At 39.6% G+C, this 20,756-nt stretch overlaps 1 protein-coding gene across 1 annotated transcript; it reads right to left on the bottom strand.

Moving 5' to 3' along the window:
- Positions 1 to 1,636: 1,636 nt before the first annotated feature.
- Positions 1,637 to 19,370, bottom strand: ccdc178 (coiled-coil domain containing 178). Its single transcript, XM_076097113.1, has 19 exons — positions 19,313 to 19,370; positions 16,548 to 16,684; positions 16,385 to 16,443; positions 16,198 to 16,277; positions 15,568 to 15,771; positions 15,234 to 15,454; positions 14,251 to 14,393; positions 12,292 to 12,445; positions 12,093 to 12,188; positions 11,706 to 11,842; positions 11,397 to 11,580; positions 11,216 to 11,278; positions 10,736 to 10,864; positions 10,487 to 10,600; positions 10,018 to 10,163; positions 9,293 to 9,452; positions 6,309 to 6,458; positions 3,073 to 3,207; positions 1,637 to 2,022 (listed from the first exon to the last, which is right to left on the bottom strand). Exons 1-19 carry the CDS (start codon positions 19,368 to 19,370, stop codon positions 1,810 to 1,812), a joined length of 2,583 nt encoding a protein of 860 aa, XP_075953228.1. The 3' UTR covers positions 1,637 to 1,809.
- Positions 19,371 to 20,756: the final 1,386 nt, after the last annotated feature.

Genomic DNA, 20,756 nt, shown 5'->3' on the forward strand with positions numbered 1-20,756 from the left:
ACTATTTACCCCTGGATTGCTTCAGGCTAATGTCTCAATAATTTTCACTCCTTTCTCAGGTCCTTCCCACAAAGGACTTAACTAATGATCCATGGACAAAATGAAGCATTTAAATTTATTCATTAATCATTCATCTCCAGCTCATTGAAAATGCTAAACTTCCACAAAATTAAGATTGAATATTGAAAAGTGATTGAGGGAGACAGCTCTCGGAGAGTGAGGAGAGCGGAGGAGCGCGGGGAGCGCGAACAAAAACAGGGGTCTTTTCAAGAGACAGTGGTCTTCACATGGACACGGTCAAGGTGGCCAAGGTGTGCTAAGTGCTAGTTAAGGTCACGGGGTTTCACTAGTTGTAATTAGATCTTGGAATCTGGAGAAGCGTAGAATTTCTGTCAACACTGCCTGTAATTATTCTCTTTTCCAATTAATGGTGACATAGATTAATTATCTGATGAGGCAAAGCCAATTGCAATCATTCACCCAGCTAAAATTAGATCAGTCCTGACAGCAGCATGAAAGTCACCTGTTTCATTGTTATGGATTCGCTGCAAGTAAAGGGGGGGGGGAATAGTGAAGCGTGCTAGGGTAAGTAAGTAAGTTGTCTGGTACAGGTGAATGTCCAATTACACTGCTATTTGAACTGAAGGCATCTACTCATTCGATCCTGGACTGGCTTGTTTGTTCACCCCGGCATCATCAGTGGTAGTAGAGTCATCTGTCAAGGATTGCAGGAACGCAGAGATGAGCTGATTTTCTGCTGACAACCCCTCCTGTTTGAATAACATAATAAATGGAAACAAGCTAATTAAGAAAGGCAATAACACAAACTGCTCGCTCTATCTGCATCCCCACACACACAGCTGATGGTGAGTCTACATTCGTGGAAGTAAAGTTACCATCTCGTTCTTATTTTTTGTGAGGAAGGAGAACAAGAGGCTCCTGGTGAACCACGTCCAGGTTCAGTGCTCTTCTGTTTTAAAAACCTCAGCATCCAGTTTTTCTATTAAACTGCCTGGCACTGTCAACCAGCTTGGGAATCTGAACCGACCTAGCCATGCAGAAATTCTCTGACTAACAATTATATCAGAAACAGGATCTTGGATTACAGTCCCCGGGGACTGGGGCAGTGGGCGTCTGCTCCAATCATTACTGGCCATTCAACAAGGCTCTGCACTGCTCTCCGCTGTTAGCCATTGTCAATTATGCCATCCCTAGTGTAAACTCGCAGAACACAAAGCTGAACTGCCAGTTCTGGCAGGAGTGTAACAGGATGACAGCCCGCCCGCCCACCCCCCCACAACTCCCACCACCGCCTGCCTCCCTCCCCACCGACTCCCACTCGCCCACCCTAGGGTTCCTAGGCCTTCCTCCCCTCAAGCTACTTTTGAACAAACTGCCATTTGGCTTCTGATTCAAGCACGCCTTAGCCGTGAAAGCGCTAACCTGACCCCTCTTACGTTCTGCTTGTGGGGTTAAGTGGACATGATGGATTAGTATAGGCCTGGTTTAACTCCAGTCACAACCGGTATCAGATTCCTTTGATTTCTTCGTTTCTTTCTCACAGTGTTTTGATAATGTATCATGCAATCGTGAATCTCTGTGTTTAGTAATGACATACTAAAATTCAACGTGTATTATGTACACTGTCAGTGCATTTCTTTGTGATAGGATCACATTAAAAGATCTTAATATTTAAGTAATTATGCAGATTGTGTGTTTATTCTTGCTCGTAAAGGTTTTTTTTTTTCTCATATAGGTTGTACTTTTTGGAGGATAGACGCTGAGCTGGACTGCTCATGAGGAGCCTGTTTAAAGTGAGTGTTGCCTGCTCTGATGGACCCTGCGCTGAGCTGTGACGGGTGACGGTGTGGTGCGCTTGAATACACCAGCTCTTTTGTCCTTCACACTCTGCGGATCTCTGATAGCTCCTCCCCCTGTGCCCCACTCCTCCCTGCCTTGAGCTGTGATCTGCTGGGGCCTTTTGAGGCTGGGCCACTGAGACATGGCTGCTCCCTCTAATGTCTGGACCAGACCCATCAGAAAAACATGTCAGCAGGAGGAGGAGGAGGAGGAACAGAGAAGGAAACCACTTAATAGTTATTTCCACTAGGTACTCCCCTGGAAAAACTCGAATCAAATCTGAGCATATTTGGACTCCAGCATATCTGATGAATTTTGGTGAACAACAAAAAAACTAAATAGGGATTTTCTTTTCAGCAAAAACAACAGATTGCAACTGACAAACATGGCCACTTAGGGGTTTGTGATGCCCTACTGAAGAAGTAAAAAGGGTGGAAGTAGTTCCATGCTATGGTTGCGTGCCACCTGGCTCTGCGGTAATGCTGGACAGGACATTTCATAAAGATTCATCACTGTCCCTCCGTCCGCTTTGCCCTCATCTCACATCACAGCACAGATTAGACACCGATTATCCTCTAATTGAAGATCCTTGCTTCTCAACCTTGTAAGAATATGTCGCTACTCTTCTGCAAGACGGACCGAAGGTTACTCTGCTCACAAAGAAGAAGCTGCATGATATCCTCCATGCGTTGTAACGAACTCACTCTGAATTAGCCGCAAAGTCAGAATAACACCCCTGCTAAACAGGAAACGGGCTCAAATGTTAATGCGATGTGACCAAACACAAAGTGCTGTGTGTATATAGAGTTATCTAGAGAGGCAGCCTCAGACATGGGGTCACTGCATAGGCACTGTAGCAGACACATCATCCATCACGTCAGCCTGTGATCTGATGACTGAATGTATAGAATGTAATGTAACAGTGGCGTGGTGTCTTTAACTCCACCACAGCAGTGAGGCACAAAGCCTCGGTGGATGTTTGCCTGACTGCCCTCGCTTGGCAAAGAAGACACAAGGCAACTGACTAGCCGGATGAGGCTCAAACAATGCCATGCATAACATGGAGTTACTGTAGTATGCAAAAGAATACGCTTCCCTCTGGTGGAATACCTAGACTGGGAGAAAAAGTTGAATAGAAGGATTTACCATTTAAATGAATGGTGACAGCTTGTGCTGCTTTCCCGCGTGTTTTACATGTATATGTACAAATACCTGGGCTGTTTTTATTTTCTGGTCGGTCTCTTGAGAGAGAGCCTGGCACCGGTCCAGTTCAGCCTGGCCGTAGAGGCTGCGTTGTTTGAAGTATTTCACCAAAGCTCTGTGCATCCTCTTCTGCAACAAAGAGAGCTAGGGGGGGAGAAGGCAGAGAAAAGGAATTGGTAAGGCAGGAGAGGAAATTAATGGCAGTGTTCAAGAAGAATGATGGAGGGGAATAGAGAAAGCAGTCAATAGCCCATTCTGCAGTACACGGGCCTGACAGGAATTTCACAGTCTCTTGGTTTCTCTGCCCACTCGTGTGCACTCATCAGAATCCAGTCACATCTGGCTGCCAGGATGGGGGGTTAATTTTCTCTAAATGCTTCAGCAGTTTTGTTCTAGCCGAGGCAAACTCTGTGACTGCAAAGCTGATGAGTAAAATATTTCTACTTCACCCAGTTTAACTTTATACCAATCCCCTCAAGACATATTTTACACATACACACAGAGTCATGAACCCCCCACTGAAACCAGAAATTATTCCTAGTCTCTTGGAAAGACATGCTGCTTGCTTTATTATTTGAACACAGTTTCAAGCAAAGAGGTTTAAATTCTGATAGATGCCATTGCTTTTCTTCCCCCTCCATCTCTCTACTCTTCCTACAAAGCTTATCATTGCTTGGCAATGTGTTCCCCAGTGCATTGAAAACTAAAGCGAATTAGCTCAGTCATCAGCTCCTGAAGGAAAGACAATAACAAGAATGCTCTTTATGGTGTTCCCTGTTAAAAGCCAAGAGCTGAGAGCCTCTACATAAGCAAAGCAATGCTTACACGTACAAATCGAGAGGATTTCTAGTATAAGTGCTGTCGGATGCTAATTAATCATTCATTTTTTCATTTACAAATGAGAATTTTGCTTATTTTAATGTATTTACATTTGTTGAATTCTGATGAAGAAATATCCTAATGTTTTGCTAAATTCTTTCTTTTAAAAGAAAAATGTTTATTTCTAATATTTGATAAACCAGCTGACATGTGTCTTGATCGGACAATTAATGAATAGCACACACTTCTTCCACTACGAACATACAAAGCCTTCACAAACCACAAAACATGCAACACTTGTGTGCTTGAATGAAACTGTTTAGTTGAGTAAAAATATCTGTATCTGAAATACAAGTATTATTGAAGCTGCATTTTTTAAAATGATACATTTTTCATAGCTCATGATTGTTGTGTTGCATCTGACGTCAGTGACAATTGTAATAAATATAGAATAAATAACACACTACCATCAGTGATGGACAAAGAGTTGAGATCCTTTACTGAAGTAAAAGTAGTAAATTATAATCAAAAATAATCCATTACAAGTTAAAGTGCTGCATTGAAATAATTCAGATAAAAGTATTATTGACAAAGGATACTTAAAGTATCAAAAGTAAAAGTACTTTTGCGGAAAATGGCCCTGTGATTATTATATATATTATATTATTGGATTAAATGTAAGCAGCATTTTACTGTGGTGGTGCTAATTTGAACTACGTTATAAAAGGGTAGTTTCACCTTTAACAGTGTAGAAGTACAACTACCTCAGATTTGTACTTAAGTAGAGTACTTACTTTACTTAGTTACATTCCATCACTAACAGTCAAGGTACATGGTTGACAACACTTCACTCAAGATAACATAACACGATTGACACTAGATGCTGCACCTATAGCTGTATTTCAAAATGTCAACCTGTGAAGAGTTAATAATGGCAGCTTTAAGGGTAGAACTATAACCTGCATTTAAAATGTGAATATTAACTATGGGTTGTGCAAAAGCACGCTGCAAGGAAATGCATGTATACTTCTGTATCTTAAATGAACAGTACGGGTGGTTTTAAACTTGTCATTTGAACTATATGTCAGGAATGCCTGGTGTCAGGATTATATTTCAAGGATACTTAAGAGAGACTCATTGTGTCCCTCACTTGAATATAATGGAAGAGATTATGGGCTCTACAAACACACAAATGTGAGGCTTCTCATGTACACACACACACACACACACACACACACACACACACACACACACACACACACACACACACACACACACACACACACACACACACACACACACACACACACACACACACACACACACACACACACACACACTAATGCTCTGATCTCTCAAATGATCCTGGCAATGTTAAATGCATTTACCTTGTTGCCTCCAGTGACAAACAAATGGTAATCACATTGTGTAATATATGTACTAACTGGGACATAAAATTCAAACATTAAAAGGATAATTGTAAATTTGAAAGAGGAGTGCTTGAATGTTCCTGTATAAATCAGATTAAATGTGATCTACATTTCGGAAACATTGTTGATTATAAGCTTGTTATAAAAAACTAAATTCAGGCATAAAACACTAGCCGAGAGGCTGTCGTTACACAAGTGTGGAGTTGAAACAAACAAAAATGGTGAAGGCTGAATCCGGAGTAAAAGAAAATCAGGCTTTGATCACGAGCGTGGAAAATCCTGTCCACAGGATTTTATTTTTGCATGCATTTTTCACTTGATAACATTCATGCAGTTAGATGAGGAATTGCTCAAGTGGAGGTATTAGTCATTTTTGGAACAAATAGACATTTTTCATTGCAGGAGCAGTGTGGCTTCTTCCTGGTGTTATGCTTGTCATGTGTAATTCTACTCCGGTTAAATAGCGTCAGAAACTATATAGATTAAACAGTAAAATGCTGCCGAGTTGTCTCCCTCAACTAGTCAAGACCTCTCGTGCTATTTTAGCACTGAAGGCACATTCATTGTCTGATCCCAAGCTGTGCTGCTGATCCCTAGCCAATGCTGTGTGTGTGACTGTGGTGAGCAAAGGCACATTTGTAATAATAAACCGTTTCACCTCTGGCCGCTTTAGAAAAACTATAATCAAGAAAATGTGGAAGGTATAATATTTACATGTACCATCAACCTCTCTCTTTACTCCCCTTGGTGGCAAAACTACATAGCTATCATTACATTATGTCACATCCATCATCCTCCTCCACTCAAGTTATCTCATCATTATTAGATTGCTGCAGACACCTCCTCACTGGGTGCCAAACTAAAACCCTCTGAGATATACTGGCCATGCAAAGAAGAGCTATCTGGTGCAAAGGAGAATAGCAAAGAACACAAGACAGCAGGGCCAGAAGAGAGGGGTGACAGTGAACATAACAAAAAAATATATATAAACCGTACCTGTGTGTGGAAATGAAAAGATTTATGTGCGCGGTTTTTCTCGCTCAGTGCAGACACTGCCTCTTGTTTGGCCTCCATGAGGATCTTCTTAAGACCTTCATACTCAGTTGCCAGCCGTTTGTTCTCCTTCAGTGCAATTATTAGCGCTACCTACACAAACACATGAAAACAAAATGTTCAGGTAAGATGGTAAAGGTAAATAATGTGTTTATAGTTATAGTTAAGTTTATTAGCACAAAGGGAAGTGACAAGAAAAAAGCAACAACAGTACATAAGAACAAAGGAAAGAAACCCTTAGGGCCCATAGTAAAAGCTCCCCACTAGGTTTTACAGTGTATTTAATACTGTTTGTTACCTTAACGTACAGAGAAATAAAAGAGAGACAAAAGAACATGTTAGTAGTAGCAGGAATAATAGTAACAAGCATTAACACATAACACACATACTGAGCACAATATCTATGGCACAGATATCTGTTTTTATATTAAACTTAAATACTGGTGGCTATTATGAATACCCACCAAGACACAAGCAGGCACTGTGACATACATACTGATAGAACTTTTTGTCTCAAAATCCTGATTCTGATCAATTCAAAGCATCTGTCAATAGCTACTAGTGATCCAATGCCAGCTTTCTCTTTGCCCTAAATTTAAACATCTTACTGTGCAGAATTCAGTGAAATCATTTGTATGTACAGTAATATGACACCAGGGATCACTGCAGTGCTAAAAAAGTTGAGCTGGTGTCCCTCTGAGGCTAAATGAATGTAACTGATGTCGGAAACTCTGGATTTTATAATGACATTGGAAAAGAAACCATATTTAATACAACACCAGATCCGATTAGTAAGGTCACAATCGGCCCTCAAAACCGATCTGGTGTGTCTGATTCATGCATCCCGAACTGTCACCTATATACTAAAGAAAGTAACACGGATTGAATACAGGAGCCTCTCACACTTAAATAGAAATTTGACAATGAGAGCAATCAGAATTAACAAATGGATTTGTGTTAGTGATCATTTTACCAATATGTTTGTAGTAGAACACAGCTACACTGGCAGAAGAACAACTGCTGACGCAACATTATGTTCAGTAGAGATGTAAAATACATAATGAATGATCACATAGATCAATGTTTTCATGGCATGTACAGACACCAAAGACACAATGGTCAATATACAGCACTGAGCATACTGTACAGCAACACACACTGACCTTTAAGAAGATACTTTAGCTGTAAGATGTGTGTGTGTAAAATACAATACACACCTTTTTGATATTTGTGCTGTTAATTAAGGCAATATAAGTAGCAGGGATACAACAATGGACGCTTTTCTGGGAAATCAAGCAAATAAATCACAGTGAGTTTGTGTCTCTCTGCATGTCCTCTTTTCCTTTGAACAATGTATGTGGCTGGTGAATACCTCAAGTCTACCTGCAGACATAATGAAGTGTGTCTCTGCAGTAAAACAGAACAGCACTAAAGTGATGAGTTTAACCCAGCAGAAAGAGGGGCTGTAAACATGACAAATGCCTGCTATTGATTTCAGGTTTAATTACTCCATGCAGCACTGACAAAGCCCATCTGATGCTGTTGTGAAGTGTAAATGGAACAAATTACACTTCATTGCCCATAAGAAACTGATAGCGTCGGCAGTTTGCATTGTTTACTTTGTGCTCGCCAAACGACGAGCCCTGATCAAATCAAGACACAGGTGCGTGTATGGAAGACGCAACACTTTCAGATACTGCATGGGGTGAATAGAGACGAGTCGACCTATTTCCCCTTGATATACCCTGTATGCGTAGCTTAGAAATAACTACCTTGTATTTAATATAGCCACATACTTAGTATCTCCCATCGTGGTATTAGGTTCACTGACCTGTATTCTATGAGAAAGAGGAGCTGTGACCTACAGCAGCTTATGAGAGTATAGTACGAGGTCAGCAGTTTCAGAAGAAATCTCTTCTGTAAGAAATATCTAAAAGAGTCTAACCATTCTGCTTCATGCACTGTGGTTTCTGAATGCACACTCTGCTTATTATGTTATGCTAATGCAGACATTATGTGTGCTTTATATTGGTCTCAATGATTAAAGTGACCAATTTCCTTCGCTCTTCAGGCTCTGATCTTTGTATTTGGTGAGGAGTATTGTTGTTCATCTTATTTCGTCAAGTGAAGAGACTAAACCCTTTTTTTTGCATGGCTAACTTTTATCTGGCTAATGGGAGTTGTGTCTATGAGGAAGACTTCTAATTCTTAAATTGTCTCACGCCAACAACTTCTTTAAAGTTGCTGCACTTGGATGCATGGCGGCTTAAGCTCCATTGCCTTTTCTTGTTTTGAACTAATGCATTCTTGATCACCGTTTAATGAAACTATATACCACATGGCGATTTCACATTAGATAAGCCATGTGAAACCCCCATCAGCAAAGAGGCTCTGGCTGGGGCTGATAATCCTGCAGATGAAAACCTTACAATAAATAGAGGTTTCGCTTACAAAGGAGTGTTCAAACACAAAGCCATTCTGTGCAGAGTGTACCTACGTTCTTACAAGAGCCTATTTCTGACACTGCTATATAAAAAAAAAACAGATCATATGCTTATTTGATATTGTGAACAATATGCGTGCATTGAAATTGCTATGGAAAATGTTGGCCTACAGGTAACAAAATAGGAGCAGCATCTCACCACGACACGCATCATCAAATTTGTCCAGACAAAAGACTATAACAACAGTGAGTTGTCATTTGTGGGAAAAGCACTTAAACAAGATTGACCATGGCTTGTAATTTTAATTGCACACAGCTCTTTTCTCTGCATCTTAAGGGAAGTATTGTGACAAGCAATGTGCTGACACTAATCCACAAACAAATAAACAATGAGATGTTTTTTTTCTGCAGCTTGTCTCACAGTATTTGACACAAAACAGAGTCGTGTATTCGCAGAAAGTAATACTGAACAACATTTTGCTACCTTGTTGTCTTCCATTTCCTTCTTTCCTGCTGTAACACGAGCGGTGTGTGTCTGCATGGATCGCTGTGTTCGTTGTTGGCAGTTATTAATATCAGACTGCAAGGTGCTCATTACGAGTGCAGCTGACTTGTTTTTGAATTCCACCACATCAAAAACCCTTCTGGAAGGTGAAATCAAACACAAAAGGAGACTATCATTATTCTAAAATTTTGAATATCATGCACATATGATCAGTGGGGGAGCCTGTAGATTTATACTCAAAGCCAGGCATTTAATTAAGAAATACTTAACGTAATATATCATCACATATACTAAACATTTTTAGAGAAGAGGTTGATTATGAATGCCGATATTGAAGAAAGATTGAGTATTCCCCAACAATAATATCCCATATTTTATTATAGGCGAGGCAGCTTTGTTCGTGTAGCACATTTCATATGCTGGGGAAAGTCAAAGTGCTTTACAGAACAATAAACATACAGTAAAGATAAAAGATTAACAATGAAAAGTACAGACAAGATGTACAAAAGATAAGGACAAAACCTCACCATCCAGTTAGAATGAAGGCTATTTAAAAGCTAAGCTAAAAAAACATTTGAGTAGGAAGTGTTATAAAGAAAAGCTTTTAGCTTTGACATTAACTCTTGAGACAGCCAGTAGGCCAGGCCCAGATGTCCCAATTAGGAACTATTATTTTGAGTGTTTGCGGTGTGTGACTAACTTACTCAAGTTCTGCTATGACTTCTGACATGATTTTGACTCTTTTTTCCATTTTGTCTGAAGCATCCCGGTATTCTCCGCTCTTCTTCGTGAGGTCACTGATCCTGCCCAGGGTGTCGTCATATCTCTTGAACACGGCAGCGTTTAAATCCTGTAAACAAATAGTTGCATTTATGCTGAAACCGTGTTTTCTTCAAAGTGTTTAGAGAGACAGAGAGAGAGAGAGAGAGACAGAGAGAGAGAGAGAGAGACAGAGAGAGAGAGAGAGAGAGAGAGAGAGAGAGAGAGACAGAGAGAGAGAGAGAGAGACAGAGAGAGAGAGAGATAGATTATTTTGTTCAACAAAAGAATGACATGATAAATAGCTGGGACTAGCTTTGTGCTCAATGAGCTTTACAGAGTAAACCTGACTTGGCGACTGTTCTCTGACTCAGGAGGAATTCTTTATGCCACCATTTACTTTTCTTTTCTTACCTGAGCAGCTTTCAGGTGGTCACATTGGAGTTCTTTCTCCTTCCCAAGGTTGACTACTGTGTTCCTGTGTTCACTCTGAATCCTTTGCAAATGTTCTGTCATTTTCTTGATTTTCTATACAAACAAAAGATTAGTCACAAATGCAGATGATTTATACTTTTTTTGTACATTCTTTTATAAATTGTTGCTTTTTTATTAATGTACAATTATCCTCAGACTGAGATTATAATTATTAAGCTGTATTATTACCACAACGTGTGTCTCCAGTTCTTTTGTTGCTGTGGATGCATCTTCAAATTCTTTCTGAAGTTCTTGGTTAGTCAGCTCTGAGCTCCTTTGCTGTCGATACATTTCTTCTTTTGTATTTGCACACTGACCCTGATGCGATAGAAAACACAAAGCAGAATGTCATTATCCGAGAGGCTTCAAACATTTACAGGAGGTAAAAGCAGTAACAGGAAATGTAAAGGGTGTGGGAATGTATAAAATGATGCAATTGAATACAGCCAGGCATTTAAAACTATCTTTATGGAACGTATAATGTTCCATTTTTATTGAGGCTGTGCTTTGTGAAGCTTCACCTCTTCATATCCTTCATCATATACAATCAAAGTGTTCCACGGAAAAATGAAAAAGTCGGCAAAAATACAGGGATATATTTTGAAGATTTCAATTTAAATCTCCTTTGTTTGTGTCACAATTTTGTGATTGCATTTTTCCTGAATTTACCTTCAGCAGTTCCAGGGCGGTCATCTGACCTGTCAGAACTTTCCTCAGGCTTTCAATCTCATCCTGTAGAGCATAGAGAGAGACCCAAATAACCCCGAAGAAGACATTTGCTATCTCACATTTCCCTACAAACAGTGACCCGTGCAGCATACATAGAACATGTACATATGTTGTCACTGACCCCGGCCCTCTGTTCTTCCTTGGAGGTGAGCTGCTCCTGCTCTTCCAGTTTAGTCTGGGTGACACTGTGCTGAGCTACAACCCGGGTCACTTCCTCCTTGGCCTTTTCCCACTCCTCGTCATTGTCAATGATTTTCTGGAGCATCTGCTTCCTCTCCTCATGCATCTGCTTCACTGCCTCCTCGCTAACAAAAAAAATCACACAGAAAAGTAATGGTGAGCTCACATAAATTGCTGAACACTGTATTTATAGTAATACCAAATAGGTGATGTTACATGTTCCTGCTTTGTTTTGGCTTTGATATTGTACCTCTCTGAAGTTTTCATCTTGTAGTCTTCCACATTCTGTTCATGCTCCATGTTTTCTGTACGAAGAGCTGCAAAAGCATTACGTTTTGAAAGGAGCTGCTCTTCTATGCAGGAAACCTCTGCTTCCCCGTGACGTCTCTGCAGATAACATGACATACAGTGTGCCACTGAGTGGATGCACGTATCCAAAACACCTCACAGAGTCATGATTTCAAACATTATTAGCATGCATAGCTCCAGTGAGAGCCCAATCGTAGTCTGGCAGTTATGTGCCCGCGCTCTACCCAGTGAACTATCAAGACACACATAAGTAGACAAAGCAGCACCGATGTTATGAAGAAATGTTTTTTTTTTTACATGATTTAAACACTTTTGTGACAATACTTACGGTTTTCTCAATGTTTTCTTGCAGTGCAATTACTTTCTCTTTTAATTTCTTATTCTTTCGCATTTCATCCTCAATTTGAAGTTTCATTGGCAGAATCTGTAATAAAGGAGACAAACATGAACTGGACTACTTTTGTAAACGGTTGAAAGCTTCCTTTTTTAGAAACTTGACACATTCAAATCTAGACTATATCCTTTACACGGTCTTCTTCAGTTTTCTCGAGCTCCATCATTTCAGAGAAACGTTGTGTTGTGGCTGCACACTTTTCTTCTGTAAGTGCAATCGTCTTTTCGGCATTCTTTATTACTGCCTGTAGACCTTCCTCGAGCATCTTCAACTGGTTTGAATCTCCCCTGGAGAGGAAACACAGTTTTGTCATCAAGTTGGTGGATTAAAGGCAGTTTTTGAAATCCAGAGTTCACTTAGGGTTGGGAATCACACAATGTTATATATAATACATTTATAATACAAGTTAAGCGATGGTATCACAACACAAGCGGCTCATGATACTCGCTATATTGCGAAAGAATCATCTACAAACCAGCATGATAACTGGGTGATCACCTCAACAATAAACTGAACAGGACAGACAAAACAAATGCGCTTTACAAAAAAGGGACGGACTAGAATCTATTGTATATGCTGAGGAGACCCGGGTCATTTGGGGTGCAAGGAGCACTCCTGAAGACCTTTTATTTTTTGTTTTCGACTCTATGGTGGCATCAGCCATCTTCTATGGAGTGGTCTGCTGGGGAAGCAACATCTCGACCGCTGATTGGAAGAGACTTTACAAACTGGTTAAGGGGGCCAGCTCGGTCCTGGGATCCCCCCTTGATCCAGTGGAAGTGGTGGAGAAAGGAGAATGATGGCTAAACTATCATTTTCTGATAGAGAACATGTCCCACCCCATGCAGGACACTCTTACAGCACTGGGCAGCTCCTTCAGTGACAGACTGCTTCAGCTGCTGCATGAGAAGGAGAGATACCGCAGCTCCTTCCTCCCAGCTGCTGTCAGACTGCTCAATCAACACTGCTCCCAATAGAGTGCACATACCAAAAACTGGCAAATTATTCATTCATGTGCAATATCAATATCCAGGTATACCACTGTACAATATCAATATTCTGTGCAGTTTCAACATTTTATGTTTCCTTTTTCGTATGTGCAATAATGTGAACTCAACCATTCAGTCCGTCTGTGATTATATATATTTTAGATTTTAGACTCTTTACTTATTTATAATATCTTTACTGTTTGATTACTTGTTTATCACACTCGTTTTAGCTTCTACTGATGCATCTTGTTGTTGCACTCTCCTTTTTACTCATGTCAAACTGCAGATGTCCCCGCTGTGGGACGAGTAAAGGATTATCTTATTTTATCTTAACTGAATAGGAAAATACACCCTTAATTAAGGTATTGTTAAGGAATCAAACCTGTATTGATTTTTTCCCCTTCAGAGAGTTTAAATGATCCATGACCTGGTTTTGACTTAGTCAGCATCAAAGAAGAAATATAAAAAAGCCATTCATTTTGTATATCAAAATTTGTATATTGAAATCGTTTGTTAAATGAACGGTTCGGTCCGTTACAGCGAGGCTCGTCATCTGGTAATGCAGCATCAAGCAGGAGTATTGTTGCTATGGATACGTGCAGTTTAATATACCTTGCACACTGATTTATAGCAGCGGTTGACCGTGTCTTTGTTTGAGGGGTCCTTTATATGATTTCAGCAGACTCCTGACAGCCACACTGTTCTCAGTGGCACAATCCCACATACAGAAATGCTTTAAGTAGCAATTACAAATGAAATGTTTAAGGACTGCGTGGTTATCAAAAAGTATGCAAAAGGGATGAATACATTTGACTTCAGTTGTTTTCTGTACTTTGTACTTTGATAGCGTGCACAAAACCTTCAAGAAATCACAGAATAAAAGCATTTGGAAATAACAAATCCACAAGAATAAAAGTCATAGCAGATAAAAAAATAAGCCACATAACAGATGGACAGAGGCCACCACCTTAAAATAGAAGTCAGATACTTGGTGTATATACTTTGTATACTCTCATTATGCATTACAACTGTTTTATGACAGAGGTCTCCTGTCTCAGCTGTACTACTTTGATGGTCTGTTTTCGCTGCAGTTAGATACTCACAATTTGTCACCCAGCTGATTCTTTGTCACCAACAGTAAAGAATCCAGTGATGTCTTTTCCTTGTTGGTGTCCAGCTCCATCTTTCTTTTCTCCTTCTCAACCAGTAGGAGATCCATTTGTGTTTTTGAGTATACTTCATCAGCCTGAAGAAAAGAAGGGGGGGGGGGGGGGGGGAGAGATCATGGTACTTATTTTCACAACAATTTCATAAAGGTTATGATATTAAAGACAATATATCAATATATATGAATCCCAAACTGCACCTATAAGCCAACAGTGAGTTGTTGTTTTTCTTTTCTTTGCATTTCTTTGCTTAGCTTTGGCACATATTTGAAAACTCAGAAGCCTATCTATTAACCCTAATCAATTAAAGGTAAACACTTGAATATCAAAGCCCAGGGTTACAGCCAATGACTTGATAAACATGTAATTTGTACTAATTGAGTCAGTCTGGTGTTTCATTCAGCAACCATAAAGATGCAGAGGTTTCGTATCAAAGTTGACCCCTCTGTATCTTTTCCCCATCACCCTCCTCTCTATTGACACACTTTTATGGCATATTTGTAAGAAGGCATGCAACTCAAAGTACAGTGGAGCTGAATGCGGTCATTGGATTTTGATGCATCCTGACTCGAAGGACAAAAGCTAAATGAAAAGTCAGGGAATTATTTAAGTTATTAGGATGCATCCTCTGGGGACCATGAATGCCTGTACCAAATTTCATGGCAATCCAGTCATTTGTTAAAATGGAATGATTTTACTCGACCAATGTGTTGGATAAAGACTGGACCAATAGAGCAACGAACATTGCAATCCCTCGTGCCATGCCACTTGTGGATTTAAAATAGATTTAAAAAAGAGCGAGTGGGTGAGTGAGTGAGAAAGAGCGAGTGTGTGAGGAAGAAGCAAATCTGAAAATTGACCTTATTTGGTGTTATTTCTCTGTGGTTACATACATAAGAATGAAATGAATTAGAGTTTACCTCAGCTTGTGCGTTGTTGATTTGATTTATAATTCCTCTCTGTCGCTCCAGGTTTTCTTTTACGATGGGAATTTGTTTTTTGGCAAAGTTGATGTCGTCGTGTAAACTCTGGTTCCACACCTCAGTGTGTGACAGTTTCTCCTGAGCATGGTCAAGTTTCTCTCTCTCCAGGTTTAGCTGCCACTTCAGTTCAGTGATTTCTCTAATGCATGCCTCGTGCTCTGGAGAAAAAGCAACAGTGAAAAATGAATTCAAACATGTATTCATTGTTTTGAAGAACAACAGCATCATGATATTTTCATGAGGAAATGATACCAACGTCTTAGTCACAGACCTTTTTGGACTAAAAAAGAGTGCTCTTGTCGCTTCCAAAGTGAAATACTGTCGACTTGGTTCTCCAAGAATCTTTTTCTTCTCTTCTCTTTGTGGAGAGCTTCCTCTGCATACTGCCGATCAGCCTCCAACCGTTCAATCAGATACACAACCTCTCCCAGGACATCATTTATTTTCTTCAATAGTGGCGATAAAGGACAACTTTCTGGAGGATTACAAACTTTAGAGGATTGGTGCATTGTATTGGACCGTGTAGCACTTTCAACTCAATAACAAAAGCAATAGCAAGTAAACTAGTATTTGCAAAGCTTTGTTGACATAATCTGACCAACTGCAAAGTGCACATGAACATAAACCCTAAAAATCTATGGTATTCTATTAGCAGAAGTGGATACTGGATGGTTTCTTTTTAATTATCATGTAGACAAAAGATGTGAACCAGTAACTGGGACTGGTAGGAATTACTGTCACACTGACTAGCCACAACTGCAAGAAACTGAACCGAGAGCTTCTACAAGGAAGTGCCCACTACACACGTATGTGTTGCTCCTTTATCTACATTGGCTTTTGGGATAGTGCGATAGTGCTTTTCTATTGCAACATTTTCGAAATGATAGAAAAAGGGGATCACCTCTGGCACTAATTGCGATGCCTTCGACGAACAATTCCGTAGATGTCACCGACTCAGTATCCGAGTCTCTGGACTGAAATCTGTTAAAAAAAGGAGTTAAACTCATGTTGTGTTTTTACATCCTACTGAATATAACAAAAGTAAATAGTAACAAATAGTAACAAATAAAAACATGAGAGGACTTCACCTTAAAGTTTTGCTGTATTGATGCTTGTCCTGATTGATCTTTGGCGGATATTTTCCAGACTGGTACAAGACAAAAAGGAAAGAAATGCTTTTAAATAAGACTTTTACTCCTATCGGATATTTGTTTTACAATCTCTCACGCGTCACATCTGACATCAGTTTACCTGTTGACACCAATTTTCCACCGTCATCTTCAGCTCTTGGATATGGTAAACGGCATTGTTGACACATGGCAAGGGACTGTTAAGCAAAGCACATGTGCGACGTCTACCAGAGCAGACGGCTTGAAGATCTGCTTGATCTTGAGAAACAAACAAAATATTAAGATCTGTTAATGCAACTTTGGTTTATCACATATAAACATTTGTTTTCAGAGAAGCAATTGAAAGCCAACCCTACCTACAGATGTCTTTTACATAATTACACAAAGCCACAAATATTAAAACAACAGACCTTAGTTGGAACATTCACCCTACTTCAATAACTTTACTTTGAGAAACTTAAATTTGGGAAAATTCTGGTTGCATAAAGCATCAGTGACAGAGCAGAGACGACTAATTCCAACATCTCAAGACAAACCCAAGGGCACAATTCTTAGTGGTGAAAGGACGCCATCTGGCTGACATGATGGGTAAAAAACAGTGCAGATCAACATCTGAGAAATTCTGACTTAGTCTTTTGTCTGTATTATCGTGCAAAGACATGTGATGCTCATTCACAACTAAAAGTAACTGCTGGGCAAAATCAAAATAGTGAAGATTATTTAACACCAAGTTGATGTCGGTGGCAAAACGTTACCTCCTGTACTCTATATTATTTCGATATACATGCATTTTCTTACAGTAGTAAGTAGATGTAAAGACAGGAAACAAGCACAAATATATAGACTATTTAGAAAAGCATGTTTTTAAAATAAGAGGGGAAACAACAATATAACTCACATTAGTTCTGTACAATTGACAAAACTGTACAGAGATGTATATTATATTGTGAATTCTCAATTCTTATCCACGATCGTATCAATCTCATACTGTAAGCTGCAGTGTAAGATAGCAGGTTAGGTGGAAGTAATGCATTTATTCACTGCAAGGCCCACAAGATAGAGGGGAAGAGAGATGTTCATAAAAAGAAAGACATTTCAAATTGAATTAATTTAGCCAATTTTCCAGTAATTTATTTTGAGGGCCAACTTTGTGTGTGTGTGTGTGTGTGTGTGTGTGTGTGTGTGTGTGTGTGTGTGTGTGTGTGTGTGTGCTGAACTTAATAGGGTGAGGAGTACCAGCCTTGGAGAAAGGGGTCCGCCCACAGATTCATGCTGAACCTGAGTGTGCGCCACCCAAAGGAGGACCAAACGTAGGCAACACACCCACAAGAGCATCATCGATTGTCACAAGCGGTGGTGAAACATGCACCACCAGGCCATCATACACCCGCCTGGCCAAAAGGGATGTCTGGTGTTGCCTGGCAGTTGTCTAAAAGGACAGCATCACGTTTGGGGTAGTTGATCGGCCCCTTTAAAACAGTCAGACGGGTAAATGACCACCTAGCGGATACAACCAAAACTGTCAAGAACCTAAAGACAAACTACTCGTACTCAAATCAGTATGACATAGGTCACAATCTGTGTGTGAGACTACTGAACCTTTCCCGCTTGAGATAACAGATATCTTGCAACGGTGATCCGTTAATTGAACAATGGCTAGAAGTGAGCTGACTCAGACTCAGTCGAGGAAAAACTGTGGGGAGACCTGAAATAAAGGCCATCTGTTGCTGAGCAGTTTAGATGAATAATACACAGAGAAAGAAGCGAGTGGGGTAGGAAGGTGGTGAGGCGATATGTCACCAGCGGGGCGAATAAGCTGTAAATCATATTGGCAGGGAGTATCATATTGTATTATATATAGAGAATATTATAGCCACAGAGCAGGCCCAAGTGAGTCCGATGGCCAATAGTCTCACCTGCAATTTCACTAATGATATTAGATATTTAATGGTAATTATCATAAAACTGTATTCGCCTCCTTGATATGATTTCTGAGTCAGTCCAGTCTACAGGATGGACTTTGTGTGGGCAGCTTTCTAACTGTAATCCAAATGAACTTCATATTCATAGACAGCTCAATAAATACTACGTTAAAGTTGTGTGTGTTGACCGAAAACCTAATGTCAAAATGACTAATGTACACGGTGACTCCTGACCACACTGGTTAGCTTCTGTCCTCCATATTTGTTTGTATTTATTTCCCTATAGAGAGTATCTCCATCTGTTGTAACAGAGCATCTCCATCAGATTTCATGTTTGCTATCTTGTGGGCCTTGCAGTGAAAAAACAACATTACCTCCACCTAACCTGCTATCTCACACTGCAGCTTTCAGTATGAGATTGATACGATCGTGGATAAGAATTGAGAATTCATAATATACATCTCTGTACAGTTTTGTCAATTAATGTGAGTTATATTCCTATTATTATTAACCATATATATTTGTGTTTGTTTCCTGTCTTTATATCTACTTACTACTGTAAGTAATTATATGTATATCTAAATAATATAGAGTACAGGAGGTAACTTTTTGCCACTGACATCAACTTGGTCTTAAATTATCTTCACTATTTTGATTTTGCCCAGCAGTTACTTTTAGTTGTGAATGAGCATCACATGTCTTTGCACGATAATATAATGAAATCTAAATTCCACCACAGCAATCCTGGCCAAAGGTAAACAAACAAAAAAGGTAGTGAGAGTAGCAACAGGCACCTTATGGTACATACTCAGCTCAGACATCACCTGTCACACCTGTGTGTATGTTTGCTGTTTGGACTTTTAAAAACTCTTAGTAACAAATACGATTAGTGTGTAACGTCACAGCTGATCTATTTCACAAACAAAGAACATTTAATTACTAAAGTATAACTAATTATTCTCACCTTGCTGACTTGGTCGTCCTTCCCTTGATGGGAATCTGAGTGGCTCAACGTCTGGCATCGCTCAAAGTCTTCTGATGGGGTTTATGAAAACACAAACCGTTTAATGCCGTCCTGTCGTTGAGGTCTGCAACTGATACCTTCACTCATCTCGCTCTCTAAACTGAGGTTAAGTTGACGGTTAATTAACTGAGCTAATTACATATTAATGAGCACGTGGGGGGTCGTTGTCATGGCACAGAAAGTGAGAGTCAACTATCAATTTACGTGTGTATTAATACACCTTTGAATATATACCTTCTGTTCGCTATCTAGAAGAGTGTTGTTCTTCTGCATGACAACGCTGCAGCTAACCTGTAAAAAAAGAAGAAGAAAAAACCTGCCTTTCAATAAAGCTTTCTTGGTTGCTGCCAACCAAGTTGCTGTCAATCTTCTACTAGGGTTGCTTAGTAACAAGGGGCTGGATCTTGGAGAGGGCGAGTTGTGTTCAAGAGCAGCAGTGAAGGTTTGTGCTTTTAGGAGTGTTTGCTATGCTTCATGTGACGTTATAGGCACATTTGTATTGAAGAATAGAGAATAAGAATTTATTTTATTTTCATTTAGATCATTGTTGGCAATGACAGTAATGTCCTCTATCATGTATATAACTGAATGTATTTTTTATCCTCATTATAATAGGCTTAAAATTCAAACTTAAAATCCAAAAAATATCTATTATTTTGATTGTCTTGGACATTTTTTTGTGTGTTACAAGTCAGATCCAGGCTTAAGCAGCCGTTCATATTAGGATGCAACAGCACTACTACTAAAAAATGTATTAATCTGTACGTTACTTGAGTAGAAGAGAAAATTTGGGCAAGTAAGACACCAAAATAGCTCATATAACCCACGATGGATACATTTTCCCTTTTGTATTTGTGGTTGCAAAACCTCTCCAGATTAAGATTTTTTTTTGATTTACTATTAGTAATGTGTTGGGGGTCATACCTCAAAAAATATTTAGGGATGTATTCAATGACTTTCAATTTAAATTGTTCAACCACAGGAGGAAATGAAAAGAAATGAGCGAGTCTGTATCCATCTTCTATAAAAAAAAGTACGTGTTCTAATGTAATGTCATATTTTTTTAATGAATATTGTTTTCATTCACAAATAGTTATTGAAAACCAATTATCTCGATGACGTCATCTTCCTGAAACAAAATAAAACGCTTAAAACCTGCGAATGCACGCATATCTTTGCACGTCCAACTGCGTGCAAACACATAAGTAAACCAGCTTAACTTTCTCTATTTCCCACATTTGTCTTTTGTATCAAACTTTAACATTTGCAGTCGAAGCACACTGACGCAAGTGGAGAGATTCCGCATTACGTCATCGCGAGGGCCACACACTGGAGGCAATGCTGCCTCTATTCTCCTCAGCCAGTAGGCTACGCTACCGGAAAA

The sequence above is a fragment of the Anarhichas minor genome, unplaced genomic scaffold, assembly GCF_050575085.1.
Source record: "Anarhichas minor isolate MPS153535 unplaced genomic scaffold, ASM5057508v1 ptg000024l, whole genome shotgun sequence".
Classification (NCBI taxonomy): domain Eukaryota; kingdom Metazoa; phylum Chordata; class Actinopteri; order Perciformes; family Anarhichadidae; genus Anarhichas; species Anarhichas minor.

Bases quoted from the DNA above. Each gene is read 5' to 3' on its own strand.
- ccdc178 (XM_076097113.1), bottom strand. From the start codon at position 19,370: ATGCCAGACGTTGAGCCACTCAGATTCCCATCAAGGGAAGGACGACCA. The intron at 16,685-19,312 runs GTGAGAATAATT...TTGTTTCTCAAG, and splicing joins AGGACGACCAAGTCAGCAAG to ATCAAGCAGATCTTCAAGCC. The intron at 15,455-15,567 runs GTCTGTGACTAA...CTTTTTCTCCAG, and splicing joins CTCTTTTTTAGTCCAAAAAG to AGCACGAGGCATGCATTAGA.